Raw genomic sequence first — 18,743 nt, forward strand, 5'->3', positions numbered from 1 at the left:
ACTTCATACATACCTATTATTACTCCAAGGAAATCACTTTACATCAGCCCTGCATACTGCTTTTTTACCACTGGTTAGTTCTCACACAGCAGACTGTGAGCTGCCACACTTGCTGAACACTGAAGTTTCCATTTGGTGCAACAGTTGAAAGCCCTATCATACCTTTTCTCAGCAAGTAACTGAAAATGGCTTTTTATTACCACCAAACAGAAGAAAGACAGTTCATATTTTTGAATTATTTGAATCAGAACAGCACGGTGTTAAAAGTTCACTGCTTTTAGGGCCCTGAACTCAGCTTCCACACGTGTCCATGCAGTCACGGCGCCTACCAAGGCAAACAACTCTGCACACTGAGAAACAACAGCTGGGGAGAGACACTCAACTGTGCAGGTGAGTGAGCTGCTTTTCCCTTTCAGGCACCCATCCTGCCTCTCAGCATCTTTCCAATGCAATGCCGTGTTTCATTCTGATAATGACAGAAACACTGCACGGCTGAAAGGATGACACTTGTACATTGCATCTGAAATGTGGACTATGAAACACAACTGCTATTCTAAAATATTGTCCCTAAGTATCTCTTGAAGAATGAATTAGTATAATTTGTTAAAACTACAGTAAATTCATAAAAATAGATCAAGCTTCCTGATTCAGTACGATTGTACTTTTGAGTAAGTGTGTGGGAGGCAATTATTCCATTCTACCAGGAGAATGAAAGCTGGGTGATTCAACTCTGCTGTTCTCCCATGGATTTAGCTATTGAGGTGAACAGAGTAGTTTCTAAAGGACATGATAAAGACATGAAAAATGTTTTGGTTTCAGCAGGGCAAAGCCTTACCTCACTGGACACAATGTAATCTATCAGTTAAAGGCTGCTCTGGAGTAAGGAAAGGTGACACTCGTCTGTGGCTGTGCTGCTGGAAAACTGGGTGACCTTGAAAGATTTCATCAATTTTGTACATCCCAATTAGGGAAATGGCACTGATGAAAAATCTCTCCTGAAACTCCAGTGTATTATACTGCAAAACCTGCACTGATTTGTGTAATTATGTGGGGCTTTCTTTGAACAATTCCATATAGCACCAACCTGCTGGCTTGCTCCTTTTGGAAGGCTTCTTCTTCACAGTCAGTGGAACTCGGGTGAGCACAGCCAGCTCACTCACAAAGTCCTGCTCTGCTTCCTGCACGCAAGGACAAAGCAGAAGTCACTCAACACAGCTCAGTTCTGGGTTATGGTATCACATGTGGCACAACAAAGCAGGCACGGCACTGCAGAAACACAGGAAACAATACTGGAAACAAACGGGAGTGTTCCTGCAAGACAGAGATCAATCTCAGCACTGACTTCAACTAAAGAGACCCTTCCAATCTGTCCCACATTTTTCCATTGAATGCTTCAGATCCAGGAACCATTTTACCCCGATTTACCCTTAGCTGATTCTCCAACTCGGTTCCTAGGCAGTGCAATCCCTGTAGCTTCTGTTTCAGAGACTCCAGACGAATTTGTTGCTGCAGTTCAAACCGAGCCAAAATCTTGTTTTGCTGTAGCACTACCCTGGTCAAGAGAAATGTAAATGTATAGATGTTGTTCAGTGCAAGAGAGGAATACAATTCTGCCAAAGTCTGTTTAGAAGATTTGTAGAGAGAAAGGCTCATTACCAGTATTGGCCCAGCCAGCTTCTGCTGGGACAGAAAATTTTGTGGTAGATTTTTAGATTTACTTATTTTAATAACATGCCTTGTCTGTCCATAGGATACAAGGTCCTTTTGGAGGTCGGAATTACAGGAGTTTGTAGTGTCCATGCCTGGACTTTGTGAGCTGGAATTCAGCTCTAAAGTTGAAGCCTGCTCTCAAAACCATTGCATGTTTCTAGGGTCAGTTTTAATGTTTGCTTGCCAAAGGGCCAAGCTGTTCAAAGATCAGGTGTGAGGATAAGGGATTAAGAATCAGGCATTTCATCCAGGGCTCTTCAGTACCAGACTGAGCCATCAACATGGGAATTCAAACCTTGGTAACTGAAAGCATTAACAACTGTATTCTTCACTTGCTTTACTTTTCTGGTTAAGGATTATTATTAATACATTACAACCTAAATGGCTGCAACTTTTCTGCATCTGTATTTCTTCTGTTTTCTTGCCTGCTCTACCTTAAAGCAATGCTGCCAATCACTCAACAAACTCCTCAGGGAAGGAGGTAACACAAACTGTTTCTGACATTTACATTTAATGAAGTTGCTATTGTAATGGTCACTGCTGACAGAGGTTACCTTTCAACATTTACTTTTTGAACTCACACTCCTAACTTTGCAGCAAGGCAAAAAGAAATAAAACAATAAAACAATGTCAAGTTCATAGGAGTGAGACAAATTAATGTAAGCTTTGTCATTAATTTACAAAGGACTAGACCATAAAAGAAATCATAAAGGCAATAGGAAAGTGGGTTTGATTACTGGTGGTTATGAAGTCAGCTTAGATGCTGTGTAGCTACATTCTTCAATATCACACCTCTGCCTATGTGAAGGCAAATTTAATTGTATTTTGTTTATTTTGTTTTAAGATACTAGAATAGATTACAAGAGAAAAAAAAATAAATGAGACAACACCTAGAAGTGAATTTGTATACCAGAATAAATGATAAATTTTATAATGAATAACTAACAGATCTTTTTTGAAAACCATTTATTACATAAATCCACTTCTTTACTAATTCAAACAGGGATGAAAAGTGGGCAATATCTTTCAATTAGGAAGAAACAGAATGTCTAAATAAAGATTTAACCTCTTTACAATGTCAAAATTGCAGCTGTTGTATTTTTCTGGATAATAAACCAAGAGTAAAGACATAAAATGATTACAAAAATGTACCATGTACATGACAAGCCATAGAGCTTTTTATGACAACTCACTTCTTTTTAATTGCAGTGCTTTTCATCTGGACTTTTAAGTTTCATTAAATCAGTAATTAATTAAATATGATTTTTATTTAACTAACATTTAAGGGATACCACTCTAAATTTAGTGCAAGTAATCTTGCTTTTTCAAGGCATTCACTGCAGCCTTCTTTCCATTCTGGGTATTTTTTTGGGCTTCAAACATTTTCTGTTCATTATGGTACATGTTTCCTGCACAGCAAACTAACAAACACTTTTGATGTTCAAAGTATAAAGGATGGAATGTAATGAATTACATTGAGCACTGGTTCCCATCGTACATTTATGTTAAACTTCTTTTAAAATTTGGCCTGTTTTGGCATTGTATTTCATTCTCTCTTTTCAAACTGCCTAAGTATAGTTCTTCAATCTGTAACTAATGACCATCAAAAAGTATTAAATAAGAAAGTAATTCTCTGAGATCAAAGGGCAGACATCAATTGGCAATAGGTATTTCTTTTCCATCAAAGACAAGTATAAAATGCAAACTCAAGACATTTATTCAGCTAGACATTTATGTAGATCTGCAATCACTCACAAAGTTTAAATAGACAGCAGTGCTGCTGCCTGGTCTAACCTTTGGTGGACCGTGGATGACACATTTAGGAGGCCTTTGGTGTGTTTTTCCTTCAATGCCAGTTCATTCTCTTTATTCTTCAGTCTGATCCTTTCATTTCTTTCTGCTGAAATAATGTTTTTGAAAAAAATTTCTGCTCAAAATTAAAACCTCTGAGTTGTGACAACCTTCATCACAAACTAATCCTGATTCTAGGTAGTCTTTCCAAACTTACAGCTCCTTAGGGATATCAAATACTTCTTACACACTCTGCCACTGTGATCTGCTGCAAAGAGAATACTTTGTGCGTCATTTAGCTGAGATAGGAATGTCACTGAATTCCTGCTTACCTGCTTCTCCCACTAGGCTAACTGATTAACATGGAATTCAAAGCAGATTTTTTCTAAAAAACCTCAATGCCTTAAGCAAGAACTGTAATACTAAACAAAAAATGCAATATAAAGAAAACCTTCCACTTAGAGGTGACTTTTTCCTGGGAATGCCCAGCTTCACAAGATGTCCACTCAGCAGTCAGGGCACTATCCTGGTTGCTTTTGCATGTGCTCACACTCTGGGACTGAGTGCTTCTTTGCTGACCAGGCTCCTGACTCTTGGCCCTGAAGCCCTGCCTGGCAGCAAGGCCTGGGCACATCTGACAGACAGGACCTTGCACCCCTCTTTTTAAATTAAACAGGAGGGAGATGGATGGGTTTGTAACAGAGCAGGGTATGTAACCTTCATCTGGGCAGCATCCAACCTTTTCTGAACCCTCAGAGAGGCTGACAGGCACCCTTGCTACCAACTGCACCATCAGGGAGCAGTCACTGAATGTACTCTGGGCTGGGCTGGCTGTGCCAGGGGAGCTGGCTGAGGGTTAACCAGACTAAATTCAGATTTACTAGGCCAAGGGATGCCAGAAGAAACAAAATCCTCTAGCCTTACATTAAGCACAGTCTCTGGCAGACAGAATTGTCATACAAACCTTGTAAGGATTTCAGATGTTGAAGCTTTTTTCCTTCATAGCCTTCTGTGATTTTTCCTAATTGCTGGTAGTAGTTTTGCACCAGTCTATTGATATTATTGCTGGTCCCATACACACTTTCAACAGCAGATTCCACCAGTCTCTCCTGTATCACACAGTACAAGCATTTTCCACATCACAATGCATTTTCCAAACCCCAAACTGTTTTGATCTGTTTAAACCCCCCCATACACATTTGGTATGTGCACACAAAATTGTGAACTTAAAATGTGGCTTTAAAAATGGGACAGACTGAGATACTGAAAACCATGCAACATTTCAACATGAAAAATTGCAGCAAAATCTTTCTAATTTGCCTCTCCTCCACCTGGGAAGGGGGCATTCCCCTATCCATTCAATCTCTACAGCTCATTTTAACACTCAAGCCAACTGCCAGCAAAGCACACTAATCTACGTGTAGCCTGGCTGTGACTTTCCATTACACAGAAAATCCAAATATTTACTTAGGAAAAAAATTATTAATTTATGATGTAAGTTTTCGTTTTATTTAATTATTTATCTAGGAATTAATATTAAGCTGTTATTATACAAACACTACTAATTAGTCAAAACCCCTTTCTCAATAGATAACCATCTCCATTTCTTTCTTCTTTTTGTTATTTTTTGTCATCAAGAGTCATGATAATTTGTTTCCTGTTCCAGTGCTTGACTTAATAAAACCTGTTTTGGCTGCTGTAGCAAATACTGAACTGCTACACAAGTGTTAGCTTGTAAATACTTTGCAAATTATGCTCAGTTTTCACACAGGTCCTAAGGGTCTTGTGCTGATGCTTCCAGCCATAGGTTAATGCACACATTAAATTGCCCTCCATCTGTGCAAGGTAGCCCCTGTTTTGTTTGGAAAACTGCTATTGACCATTTCCTTACCTTGAAGTCCTGTCCATCATCTGAACTCATTTTTTTGGCCTCCCCTCGGGCGTACTGCAGCAGTGTCTGCCCGATCACCTGCTCCATGTGCTGCTGAAGAAACTGAAGAGCTTCTTGGATTTCTGTGACCAGCTGCTGGTGAAATTCTAAATGGGTTTCTTGTGTTTCTTCCTCAAGCTTCTCCTCCTCTTCAAGAATGTGGGACTCCTGGAAAACAGACAATAAGACAGCACTGCCACTTAAATATCTGAACAATTGTAGCCAGATTCACTTTGAAAGGAAGTCCTGCACCCATTCAGAATGTTACAGTTTTAGTAATTATAATAATATAATTTACAGAGGAAGTTTGTACAGTCATTTAACACATTTGTCTTTGCAACAGACCTACAGCCTCTGTCATGATATGCACAGTGAAAGTAGCATCCTGTCCTATTAGTCACTTGTAAGTGATTTATTCACATGTATGTGAAATATCCTGAGTCCAGTAAGGGATAATTGTGGATGCCTTGATAATTAATTGCACAGGAGCAAGGCAAGAACACTTATGCACCAAGAATACTTGCACAGTTTGTGTGGTCTACCTGAGAAAAGCTTGGTTGGTTGGTATTTGGGAGTCCCAGTACCCATGGGGGTACCAATGGGACAGGTCACAAAGGTGTGTAGTAACACTTGAAAACCATTTGCACAACATCCTCTGGTGGTGAGTTCTAAAGCTTCTTTACTATCTTATTATTTTTCTTAATTTTGAACCTGCCATCTGGTAACATTGCTAGATGCTCTTTTCTTTCATTAGAAATGTGAAAATGGTTCTCTAGTCACATATTTGATGCCACTTTTAAAAGTTATGATATTCCAGAAGATACCTATATTTTATGTTAAAGAATTCAAGTCCTTTGAGGTCTTTGGACCATCCTTGCCTCCATTTTTGTGCATGAAAAGTGCACACTTTTCATCTAAGCTCTCTTATATTATTATATAATGAACAGTAGTATCTGCTTACCTGCATGGCCTGTTCTGCCATCCTTAAGTGTAGTGGTCTGCCATAGATGGCTTTCTATTCTGTTGCTGATGTCTTTCCTATATTTATATACTCACTTAAGGCTAGATAACATTAAAATGTTCTGGGAGATGTGATAGTACCCATTTGATGCCTTCTTGGAAATATGAAACACAAGCAGAAAAAGAACACTAATCTGTAGAAATATTCTGATTAAAGCTGGGTTGTTCTGACATGTTATATTTACAGTTAAGACCTATGTTTTTGAGGTTTTTGACAAAGTTGGAATGTCTTAAACTGTTCCTCATTTTTTAGAGACCCGATGTCATGTGATTATGCCCAGGCTTGGATTCATTAGTCATTTTATATTCTATATGAAATCAATGGATAAACATGACACTGTTCTCCAGTACAAAATTGGCCCAAGCAAAAATTAGATTTGGGTAAAATAACACAGTATGTCTAAAAATCTGGTTGAGTGTGGGTAAATGAACCTCTTCCTGAACTCCTTACAGACTGGTTCTAGTTTTGGAGGCTGTTTGTAAAATGTCTTTTCTCCCAACTTTTCCCAGTTCCACACCTATGCCCTACTTTTTCAGCAGCAAGAATCTTACATGTGTAGTTTTAGGCACTTCCTTATGAGATGGGTTTTACCTGGACTTGGAAAGAGACTGTAATGGAGAGAGACCAAAGGAACACTAATACCTGAGAAAATTTTATTTTCATTAGGGAACCCAGTGATTATATCAATTAATGTCTCCACGTGAGCTAAGTGAGAGGGAGCAGTGGAAAGCAAGAGGAATGCAGTGATATGCATTTGTATTTTATTATTTTATATTTAATTTCTTCTGAATGTTAAGGAGTTTTTCAGATTTTCCAACTTAAAAGAAACTGCTTCAATTGAAATTTTTCAAATATGAAAATGGCAGGACACAGATTTTCCTTATTCCCCTCCACATGGAGATTAAGGGTTTATATTATGCAAATCCAAATTAGAGGGGTACAGAATTTTACCTCTCAGCTAATTACACAGGAACAGCATGGAACATAGAGCTGCAAAGTGTTTGATGGGTTCAAGCCATACATGCTGCAGCAGTGGGGTGGGCAGAGCTATCACTGACACCTGCTGGGAGGCTTGTCTGAGGTTGAAATATGAAATGTGATGCTGTTCTACATAAATATCCAATGTAGGTAATTAAATAACCAACAACGCTTAATAGATCAACACTAAAACCAGTCATGAACAGATGTGGAAGTGACCTATGGGAACATCATGTCTAAAAATCCCTTAAACTTTCCTTTGTCTTCTTGATCTACAGTAGCCAAATGATGTGGGAGGATTGGGAATGGATGCTAACTTTCTTATGGACAGAGAGAGAGAAAAGAGAATAAAAAATTATGACAGAATAGAAGAACTTGCTTGGTGTGGTAGGAGTAAGAATTTCTCCTAATGCTCCAGTAAGAACTTCTCAAGTGCATATTATAATCCCCAGTGGAATTAGTAGGAGCTTCTCTTACCCTGAAGCAGTAACCTTGCAGAAGTCCTTTATGCATGTTGGCATCCTTGCCTTCTTGCATTAGTATTTTCATACAAATAAATTGCTAAATAAGCTTGCTAGGATAACACATATCACAGACAGCTATACACTCAAAGTATAAGGCATTTTAAAATGTCTGCCCAAATTACAACCAGCACACTCAGGGACCTCCTATGGCAGCAATGTACATATTTTTGCCAGAGAATATTTTTTCTTTCTTCTGGGAGCTAGAACTCCTTTTTTTTTTTTTTTTTTTTTTTTTTGGTCTGGATATGCCATGGCTACTTTTAATGCCAAATATCACAGCATATGAGACCTCTGGAGACAACCCAGGTGGACACTGCACCTACCACTGCCTTCTGTAGCTGCCACTGGTCCTCATCTTGGCACGGGGAGGATCCCTGCTGCAGGGTGTGCTGCTCTCTCAGCTCCTGCAGCGAGCTCCTCTTCCTGGAGAGCCGCATGCGCGCCAGGGCTGCCGTGCCGGCTCTTCGGAAGGTTCCCCTTCGGAGCACGGCACGCAGAAGGAGCCGGTGCTTCTGCAATATGTAGCTGACAGACCTGTCAAAAGGACCAGTGAAAACCCATCAGTGAAGCTGCTTGCTGGTTTGGCACACCTGTGTTCAGCAAAGCCACTGCTTAAAGGTGACAAGGGTTATTCCTCACTCAGTGCAACGTCTTGTACGAAGCATGCCTTGGAAAGCTGCTCAGGTATGGGTACTGCTGTGTTACACTGCTAGTTCTGTCACATTGAAGCTAAATTAAAATGAAAACAGAAACAAAATGTGTTGCTAAAATAAAACATCTATATATTATCTAAAATAAACATCTATAAAACATATGTATATATAATATATATATATATATATAAAACTTCTATATGTTGCTGGAATGAACATTTTATCTTGCAGAACATGCAACTCCACTGTGACACAGGGAGTGCAGAGAGAGGCTGGTTCAAGACTGAAAACCACAGCCAATACTCACAAAACACACCAGTGACAAATCACATAAGAGAATTATTTCTAATTTCCAGGAGTCAGGATATGTCTATTTTTAAAAATTTGCTTTCGATACTCAAACAAAAATCTGGAACAGTTGCCTCTCTGTCTGAAGGTGCTAATAATCCCCCAACACTGCTTTCCACAAGGTAACACAGACAAGTTTTTATTTGGGCATGCAACAGTGAAGTTTTTACCCCACTGCTCACTGATGAAACTGTGCTTACTCATCACTGAGGCATCCTAGTCTGCTTACGACACCTTGAATTATCTTCTCTTGTTTCTCAGACAGCTGCTTTTGCATCACAGCAGACAGAGCATATTCTGTTATCCAGAGCTAAAAGCAGGGGAAAGAATTACAAATATAAGATATGCTGATTTCAGCCAGTCACTGCATAAAGAAACATCAGTTTATTTTGCTAAAAAAATCATACTTTGCTTTCAAAAACAAACTCATGTTGAATTAAAATTATTCTACTTACTACTATTTTTTTCAATTAACAAAATCTTAAACAAAACTCACTGAAAAGAAAAGCTTTGCACTGGTTTGGATCAGCCCTGAGCTGAGTTTCCTACAGGTTTTTTTGTTTCAGCAACAGAGGAACAAGAAAAAAGTAACAATACTGCCAAAATACTGCACTGGCTCTTATCAGCAGGTTGCAGTAGGCTTTTTATGTTTTTTTCTTCTCACTAGTAGAGAATGTAAGTTTTACTTTCACTGAACAAAATAAAGATATCATCTTCCATCACACTTCTGTCACAGTAAACAGTGCTAATAGTTGGAAATGGAGATTCCATGATTAGGTAAGTATATGGACTGCAAGTTTACAGCTCCTTCACAGCAATATTTAGATTGAAGAATTTGATTTTTAAATGAATTTTGAAAGACTTGACATTAGACTGTAAACTTTTGAAGATATGGACTTAAGATTCTGTTTAGTACGTTGCCAGTATTTAAGGAAGAGAAAGTCATAAGCTAAAATATTTGCAAGGCTCCAACTCTTACTGTTAGATGAAGAGTATATATTGGGCTATTGACAGCTGAATAAAAGCAGGTTACCTGCTGATGCATCCAGAGTCCTACATTAAATATAACACCCAGGATGTCTGACAGTTTCACTTTGTGTTCCAGTGCCATTCAGAACACCAGGAACGAAATTTTCAATTATGGCAGGCAGGTAGGTTTCACTAGATCAGTATGTCCAGCAAAGGATTGGATGTTCTGGCTGCAGGAGGGGTGAGGCTTAGTGCAGTGTGGGCACATCCAAGTTGTTATTCCAGAGCACCCACATCATTAATGTGGGGGTGGTTTTGGGGTGAAAATGAGCACACCTCTCACAAGTGGGCACCATTTTGCCTCTCTCTCCAGCAGGAAGGTGTCAGCATCAGCCCCTGCAGATCCAGGCCCATCAGCACCCCTGCAGTTCCCATCCCCATCCTGTTTTCTCCAGAACGCAGCTACAGGACTCGGTGCTGAAAGGACAGCGGCAACAACGCCCATCGGCAGCAGGACTGAACCAACAGAGCCAGCGCAGAGGCTGCCACGGGGAGGGACTGGTGGCACTGAACTCCTGTCCAGTGAGGGGAGCCTCACTGCCAACAGCTGAGCTGAGCCTGGCCAGCTGAGCTGGGCTGAAAGGAGGTGGCTCAAGAACCACCAAGAATGGTTGGAAAAGCGGCAGTGACCTGCAGGACCAGTGCAGCGGGGCGGGAGAAACAGCGGCACAGACACGCGAGCAGAACTGAGCCCGGCAGAGCAGCGGCGCAGCCTGACTCAGGGGACTTATTTGTCACTGGCTTTCATTGCTTCAGGCTGGGGGGGTGGGAAAAGTTAGCCAGGGGAGTTCTCTTGCCATCCTGCCTTTGTTCCTGATGGCCACGTGGGCTGTGAGTGGGAATGGTCTCCCCATTACCTTTATCTGGGGAAGCCAAGAGGACACGACCCACAGGGAGCATCGGCCATCTGTTTGTTTCTTCCCAGTGGTGAACTCCTTTTTGCAGGGTAAAACACCTTCTTTTTTTGTATACCTTTGCTATTAATATTGCTATTATAGTGCATTTCTTACTCCATGGCTTTGTGCTTTTAGTAAATTTTTATCTCAACCCATAGTCTTTGCTTTTGCCACTCCCTTATTGGAACAGGCAGGGGAAGGGGAAGGGCTCATTTGCAGTTTAGCTTCCATTTGGTGCTAAAACCAGCACAAGTGTATAATTGCACAATTGTTAGTGTTAGAAATTAGAAGTGGTTCTGGGCCTCTCTGCTGGATATGAGTTTTTTTGTTGGGAAGCAGTGATCTTTGCAGGAGAGATGCTTTCTCTGTGAGCACAGAATGAATTCCCTGGGAAGTGCTGAGAACATCAGAAACCTCATCATCTTTGGCTTCCAAATAAAAACGTATTTCTTCATGACTTGTGCCTTCTCTGTAGAATACCCAGTGACACATCAAGTTGACCTCTCTCCATGCAGAAAACCTTACCAAAACACATGTTCCTGAGCAGGATGCCTGACAAAGATGGGCAGGCAGTCAACAACAAGTGACAGATGGAAGATGCAGCTGAGCATGAGAAGCACAGCCCAGAAGACTGCAGGGCACTGGAGACCCACGAGGCTGCTCTCGAAGAGCCTCAGACATACCTGTGTAGGCAGATCTGAACTGATCTGAGTCTAGGCGAGTCTGACAATCACAGAACATAGCTGAGCACAGTGTCCTCTCTGATTGCATGCTGCAAGCATCAAATTCAGGTCTATCAGGTCTCCAGGTATCATCATGCCAGATGGCAGAGACTTGCTTGAAGTAATAATTGTTATCAGCATTTCCCTTTAGCAGCTCTGTGGATATAGCTCCCAGGGTTTCACACTTCTCTGCACACGCCTTGTAGATCCATCGCACTGTGTACTGCAATGTCTCTTTCAGCAGTTAAAAGAAAGTCTGAAAACAACCTTTTACTTTCTGGAAGTATTTTTATTTCCAATGAGAGATTGGTTGTGGTTCAGATGTGGGTTTCCATCATTTTTGGAGACCTGATTATTTACTGAGAAGTTGCTCTTGAAGGGCAAGTCAGACAGCATGAGGGTATATATCACCAAGAGACAGAACACAAGGGATTATATCTGAATTACGATTGGAATGGTAAACGATATAATACTGCAGACAAAAACCCAAAAAATAGCACCTCACTCACTATCAGTATATCCTATCCAAAAGTATATCCTAGCACTGTCAAGGATAACAATGACAGTGCTTCTTGCAGTGATTATTTACTTCTGTTTATGAAGAAACAGCCTAGTTCTGAAGTAATGAAGAGCTCCTTCTAAAGTCACCTTTCCCATTAAGAGCACATTTGAGATAATCCATATGCAGAATTTATAAAATGTCTCTGCACCTCTCTGAGACCAATGGGAAACTGAGGCTACAGCAGAAATTCCTCCAGCACACAGTTATTAAACTGAACAGTAAAAGTCATGTAAGCAGTAAGAGAAGATGAGGAAAGGAGGGGGAATTATTACACATTTATGATGAGAGGATAAATAAGGAAGATTGAGAATCAGACCAAATACTAAATCATTGTCTCAAAAAGGCCATTAAGAACTTGATTAAGATAGAAAGTATCTACTGGAATAAGTAGGATAGTGTATGTTTAATTGGAAACAACACCTGGTTGCTCACCAGGATGGGCTAGCAGAGCTGGGTATTTTCCACCTCCAAAATACATGAAGACACACACACAGAGGCATAAAAGTGACATCAAAGATTCTCTGGGAATGTTGAGGCTGCTGGCATGTGGTTGAAAACAAGCAAAACAGAGACAACTGCTTTTTCAGGCCAGGTGGCAAGGTCCGGCTTTGTGCTTGCACCAATACTCCAATGTTGGGTCAATTCACCAGGCATGTCTCCAAGCTCTCCTGCTCTTGGGAGCAGCCTTACTTTGCTCAAAGGCAGGTTTTGTGGAGAGGACAAACATGCTGCTGCACAGACTTAGCTGCTGGAACAGAGCTCAGACTCCCTGATTCTTGCATTCAACCAGTAAAACCAGTGATAAAAGTATGGCAAATGGAGCAGTAAAGCTCTAAGGAATGTCTGGCTTCTTGAAGTGTATTCCAATTGCTATGAAAAAATAAACCAGAGAAAGTGATAAAACGTACACCATGTCAAAACTGATAAGCAGGTGCCAGTTCAGCTTTCTGGGTGTCAAGCAATGACGTGGGAATGGATGGAAATCTCATCCCATTTTTATTCTGTAGGCTTTCAAATAAATTTTCTTCTTGGCCACAAGTCCTAGATTCCAAGATCTTCTGAAGCACTGCTGAAGTTAAGTATTTTTCTCTGGCAATAAAGGTGAGGAATATGCCTCTCTTTTCTGTTTTGACATCTTTAGCAGAGATTATTCAGGGAATGAAAGGAAAGTGATTTCTCAGTCTCGGCCTGTAGATGGGGTGCGATGCACACTGACTGCCAAGTGAGTCCCAGCCTGGTGCAGGAGGCTGCTCCCTGAAACTGCTCTCTACAGAAATCATGAGTTAGAGACTATGTGGGAAAATGCTCCAAATTGATTTTCATTAGTCATTTATTCCCATTTGCCTCACTCATATCCTAAAGCCTACAAGGCAAACTTATACATGAAACTGATTTTTTCTTTGTGGTTGTAAAAGTGATTCTGTTCACCCAAAGGACATCATATTCCAGACATGTACAAATACTAGGAAAGATCATCTAAAAAAAAAGATGGTTCAAATAAAAGGGAAAAACGTCTTTTAAAGCCACTTTGAAAAGCACACATAAATACCCTGGTGAAAAGTCTTCTGGTGTTGAGACTTCCCAAGCCTGTAAAGCAGGAGATTGTGTAACACTTAGCACACCACATTTATCAAGAAGCAAATGAAAGACATATCTCTGCTGCAAAATGCCTGACAATTTAAAAGGCCTGTCAATATGACTGTTGATTTATGGATCTTTTGTCAAACTCAGAACTCTAACATCTATGGGATCTCTCAAATGACATAATCACCTGACATAAGTGTCCAATATCTCTTCTTCATAAGGTGAAAATCAAGTGTTCCTTTTTGTAGGATGCAAGTGTCAGCTTATTGCTTAAATGTTCATGCTGCTGTTTTATAGTAGGAAAGGGATAAGAAATGCACTTTGCAGTTGAACATAATATAATGGGTCGTGATGTTTTTCAGACTGATGAAAATTTGATCCTAGCTTTGGTGGAATAGCTATCTCCCTGCATGCTCTCTTTGGAGATAAAGCAGATTTTTTCCAGTTCAAATCCTTTCAAAAAAGCCACAAGCATTAAGTTAAAAAAGGTACTTAGGCTCCTGCACAGAATATTGTCTTGAGGAATCATAAGATGAATTTCTCACTGAGAGAAACTCTTATCTCTTCTTGGAATTTATCCTGCAGAATCACTTGTCCTTAGGACAGCTCTGTCTGCCACTAAGGAAATTTTGGTATTGAATAAAGCCCAGCTGCAGTGCTGGTGAGTCAGAGACCAATGGGAGAGCTCTGTCATTGCTAAGTTAATTCCTCTATAGCTCTATACCTCACTAATTACTGTTAATGATGTCAGCAAATGCCTTTTTTTTCCCCCCCAACTAGAAAGTCATCTGCTTTACATTATGCATGCTGGGGTACACAAAGTGATGGAAAGTCAATTTTCTAATTTAAATAACCTATGCTTGAGCATGACCAGAACACCTGAATTCACATACAATGAATCCACCATACAGTGCTGCCCAAAGACCTTTATCTAGCAGCTGAGTGCTGCAGATGAACGAATCCTTTGAACCCTTGGACAAAAATCCCCAGGGTATGGTTCCTCCACTCAACAGTGTGCCCAATGATAGCAACAGAGGAATGTACAAACAGCATTTCTGGACCAAAACATCAGCCTTGAGATGTCCCCTCTCTTCTCCAGCCCTGAACAATGGCTGAGGTTCAATGAGACAGTGGAAAGGCCACAGCAGAGGTGCCCTAATGTGCACTCTGACATGACATTACTCATAAATTGCACATCACAACCTCCTGCCTCTCTGTGGTTTTTATGACAGTGAATACCACCACTTTGCTTAGGGCTATGACATGTGCTCCAGGCCATGCACATACAAGGACAGACAGTTTGTGCACCCTTGATGAATGTGAAAATGAACAGCAAGGTTTAAACTTGACAAGTCAGGTATTCAATCTGATAAGAAGGGGAAAAATAATTTTAAAAAATTTTTAAAAATTGAGGTCATTGTTTCATTAATCACTAAAGGTACAGATCTGCCAAAATCAAACACTAAATGTCAACAGTTCTGGAAAATACAAATATAACTAAGCATGTGAGCAGACCCACTGGCATCAGTGGTTGGTCCCAAGCACAGTTTAGTTTAGTTTTCTATATAGCCCTGTGACACCAAACCAGAAAAGCAGAATTGTTTTTCAAAACAGGTCAGTTACAGTAAAGGGCATATAAAAGATCAGGGAGGTGCACGTTGCATAACTCCAGATTAAGGAAAATATAGAAGAAAAAAAGGAAATGTCTTTTTTGGAAAGAATTTTCAATGAAAAATTTTAATTTTGTATTTCCAAGGTTATTCTAAACCTTCTGGTTAGGAAACAACTCTACCAGATTTAGTAGAAAGCCCACTATTTCCTGAATCACAGTGTTTTACAGTAGAATCCTAAATATGACTGGGTGAAAAAGTCAAACACCTTAACACAGCTTACAATAATTAGAGACTTGCTCAGTACCTCATTAACAAGGTACTGGATTATCTGGGCACTTTGGAGAACGAAGGCAAGGGCAAATACGATTCTGCCAGTGTTAAAGAAATCTGCCAACCTTTTACTTAAGAAGCTCCAATTACTCTATACACTGTAGCACACACTTAACATTTAGGAAAGGACACACCTTTGAATAGAGAAGGTCTTTCTTCGACTAGGCTGTGTTACAAGCAGTGTTAACAAAGACACAGCACTGCATGAATAAACTGAAGGTGTATTTGAGCCCCAGTCTGATGCCAAAGACACCTGTCTCAGCATTTACTCTTGTTTTCTCCTCTGGTGTCAATGCCCCCTATGGTAGGCACACACAGAGCAGGAAAGCTGGATGTGGTTTTTCCCTTCACAGAGTAGAGTATATTTATAAAAATACATATCATAACTCTCCAGTTATTACAGTATTAATGCATAAAATTAGTAAGAGATATTTATCATTTCAAGGCTCCCTTGCCTGCAAACTCTGTTTATAGATACCCTCTCCAAACAGACCCGGTGAAGGTTTTTTTGGACTGTTGCTGTAGATGCCAAGAGTTGAGGACATCAGAGAGCAGCCTTGCCAGAAATTGTTTGTGTGCTGACAAAGCTGTCAAACACTGTGGACAGATGTTCAGTAATTACTCTCTGACTCCTCCATGCAAGCCTACATGCACAGCATACATATTCACTCTGTGCTGCAGGTAAAACTGCTCCTCCTCAGCCTAGAGCTGTGTCTGGACCAGGCTATATGCTTATACACTGAACACTCTCCACAGGTAAGTATCTTGGAATTTTTTTTCTGTATCCCATTTTTCAGACACTGAGATCTCAAAACATAACATGGATCTTACCTCTTTTTCTTGCAACAGCTGTTCCTGGAAAAGCTTCCAGCGTCTCTGGCGATGATTCTCCCATTTCTCCAGCTGAGGGAGCAAATTCTCCTGCCACTCCTCTTTCAGAAGCTCACATTCCCTTACAGAGAGGCTGGTCACCACAGGCAGGGTCTGAAGAAACAGCTCTGCCACCAACTCTGCTAAAGCATGGGAAGCCTTAGAGTACAGCTCCTAACAGAGGGACAGAGAGAAACAGGTAACAGAGTGAACCCCCAGCCCTCTGGAGCTGTTTCCCTGCATGTTCCATGACTGATGCCAGTGAGGAAACCATGTGAACACACTGGGCTGGTGACCAAATCCTAGAACTAAAACCTAATGCCACTAAGGCTTGATTTAAAAAGATCAGGTTTAGTAGATGGAACAACTTAAATGTTTTGGCTCAAGCTACACAAGACATATCAAGTGAGACAGTGGCAAGAACACGAGACCCTGTGTCCCAGCTTTGCTCACATATGACTGCAGTAAAAAAGATCTTGTTTTACTGGCTATGGTGATGTGTTATAAAAACACCTATTTTGAAAGTTGCTGTGGAAACAATCCAGTGTGGCACAACACCTCATAGGCACATTTCTCAGGTGCTGATTTGAAATGAATGAAGAAAGAGGGAAGAGTTAAAAGAGATGGTATGGCTTTTAGCTAGACAAAAATGACATTAGTAATGTCAGTAGTTGGTACTGCAAAGTATGACACTCTTCAGTGCCTGAAGAACAGAATTGTTAAAATTCATCCTGATGCAGAATAGTTTCAAGCCTAGGAAATCAAAGTTTTAAGGAAACTAGTCCCATATGAACAGTTTTTAATTGCTGAGGTTGTTCCACTTAAAAGAAGTGTTGGGGTAATTTAGTCAGATGCCATCCAAGCTAAAAACTCTGTTCTACTTTCACCATCAAATACACAGTGGTGATAGGAGCTGTGTTGGCAAACTTGGTGCCATTTGAGATAATTCCTGGGGAGGAGGAGTGAGGACAGGTAGCTTTCCCAGCTGAAAAGGGAACAAAACCACACTGGAAAGTCACGTGGACATTGCAGTATTCCTGCAGGATGAGGAGCTATTTTTGTGTGAGCTCTGCATGATCCCACCAGTCCAAAAAGCTTTACTGCCCAGCTGGGCTTGCTTTCATTGCAATCAGTGTTAACTCTCTTCATAACACATATATTACTTTCTTTGCTTTAAAATACTGATAATATTTTTAAAACTCTTAAGGATTCCTGTTAAAAGAACAAGTTAGGTCTTCTAGATGCTGCCTTCTTTTAAATACAGATTTAATTGCAATTTCCTAGATGATCAAAATCTAGAACCTCTCAATAGAAACACAGGGATATTTATCTAGATGTCAAATATACTTGTTTGCAGCTCATAGACAACAAGTTCTAGTGGAATATTTTTGGCTGCTATAATTTAATATTATATAAGAGCTCATTCTGATTGCTAGATATTGAATTATAAAATACAAAATACTAAAAAATAATAATAATAAACTCCACAAAAACTAAAAGAGAATGCTAAAGTGCAAGGACAAGAAGTCAGAAATAAAGACCAGAACTTAGGTTGAATGTGAAATATAGTTCTTTGCTGCCATAGTGATCCATTTGGAGTTCATGTAATGTTTCCACAGCACCTTTATCTGTTCCATGTTTAGTTTTATGAATATCCTTTGAACTGATTGATTTCTGAAAAATATTTTAATATTTCTCATTATTGTAAAATATACAAGCTGTGCACTGAGTACTAAATTATTATTTTCCTCCTATGATCCCTCTAGGATGCTAATCACCATATTAATTAGCTGTTTCACAAACAATAAATAGCTTAACAGCTCCCTGCAGTAACCTCTTCTTATGGATAAAATTGAGACACAACACTACAAAACACGTTCACTACACATTTGAGATGAGCTGTCTCACCTCTTTCCACTCTCTTACCTGTTTAAAGAAGGCAGGATTTTCAGAACCCAGCTCCCTCTGGCTTTCTTTAATCCTAAAGTATTCTGTATTCTTGCAAATTCAACTATAGCTTTTTGAAAATGAGTGCTGGGCATAAGTATGAGAATTAGGGGCCAAAGACCCAACATAATATCTAACTTCTGATAATATTTTTCCCATTTCTAGTGATTGCTCAAAATCTAGACATGACAGTATCATTAAGGGAACATTTGCTACACAGGTAGATCCTGTGCTG

At 40.0% G+C, this 18,743-nt stretch overlaps 1 protein-coding gene across 3 annotated transcripts in view; it reads right to left on the bottom strand.

Annotated features, from left to right (window-relative positions):
• The window catches only part of EVC (EvC ciliary complex subunit 1), a 50,892-nt gene that overhangs the window by 2,997 nt on the left and 29,152 nt on the right, over positions 1-18,743 (bottom strand). The window contains exons 12-19 of one of the 3 annotated variants that reach the window (XM_063401605.1): positions 16,523-16,675; positions 9,156-9,265; positions 8,278-8,488; positions 5,393-5,599; positions 4,466-4,610; positions 3,505-3,610; positions 1,426-1,552; positions 1,085-1,178 (exon numbers count right to left, since the gene is read on the bottom strand). In XM_063401605.1, coding sequence (XP_063257675.1) covers positions 1,085-1,178; positions 1,426-1,552; positions 3,505-3,610; positions 4,466-4,610; positions 5,393-5,599; positions 8,278-8,488; positions 9,156-9,265; positions 16,523-16,675 — 1,153 coding nt within the window. Of the gene's footprint in view, positions 1-1,084; positions 1,179-1,425; positions 1,553-3,504; positions 3,611-4,465; positions 4,611-5,392; positions 5,600-8,277; positions 8,489-9,155; positions 9,266-16,522; positions 16,736-18,743 lie in introns of all 3 variants that reach the window. The other 2 variants (XM_063401604.1, XM_063401603.1) reach the window with 2 other exon arrangements.

This window comes from Prinia subflava, chromosome 7 (genome assembly GCF_021018805.1).
Source record: "Prinia subflava isolate CZ2003 ecotype Zambia chromosome 7, Cam_Psub_1.2, whole genome shotgun sequence".
NCBI classification, from domain to species: domain Eukaryota; kingdom Metazoa; phylum Chordata; class Aves; order Passeriformes; family Cisticolidae; genus Prinia; species Prinia subflava.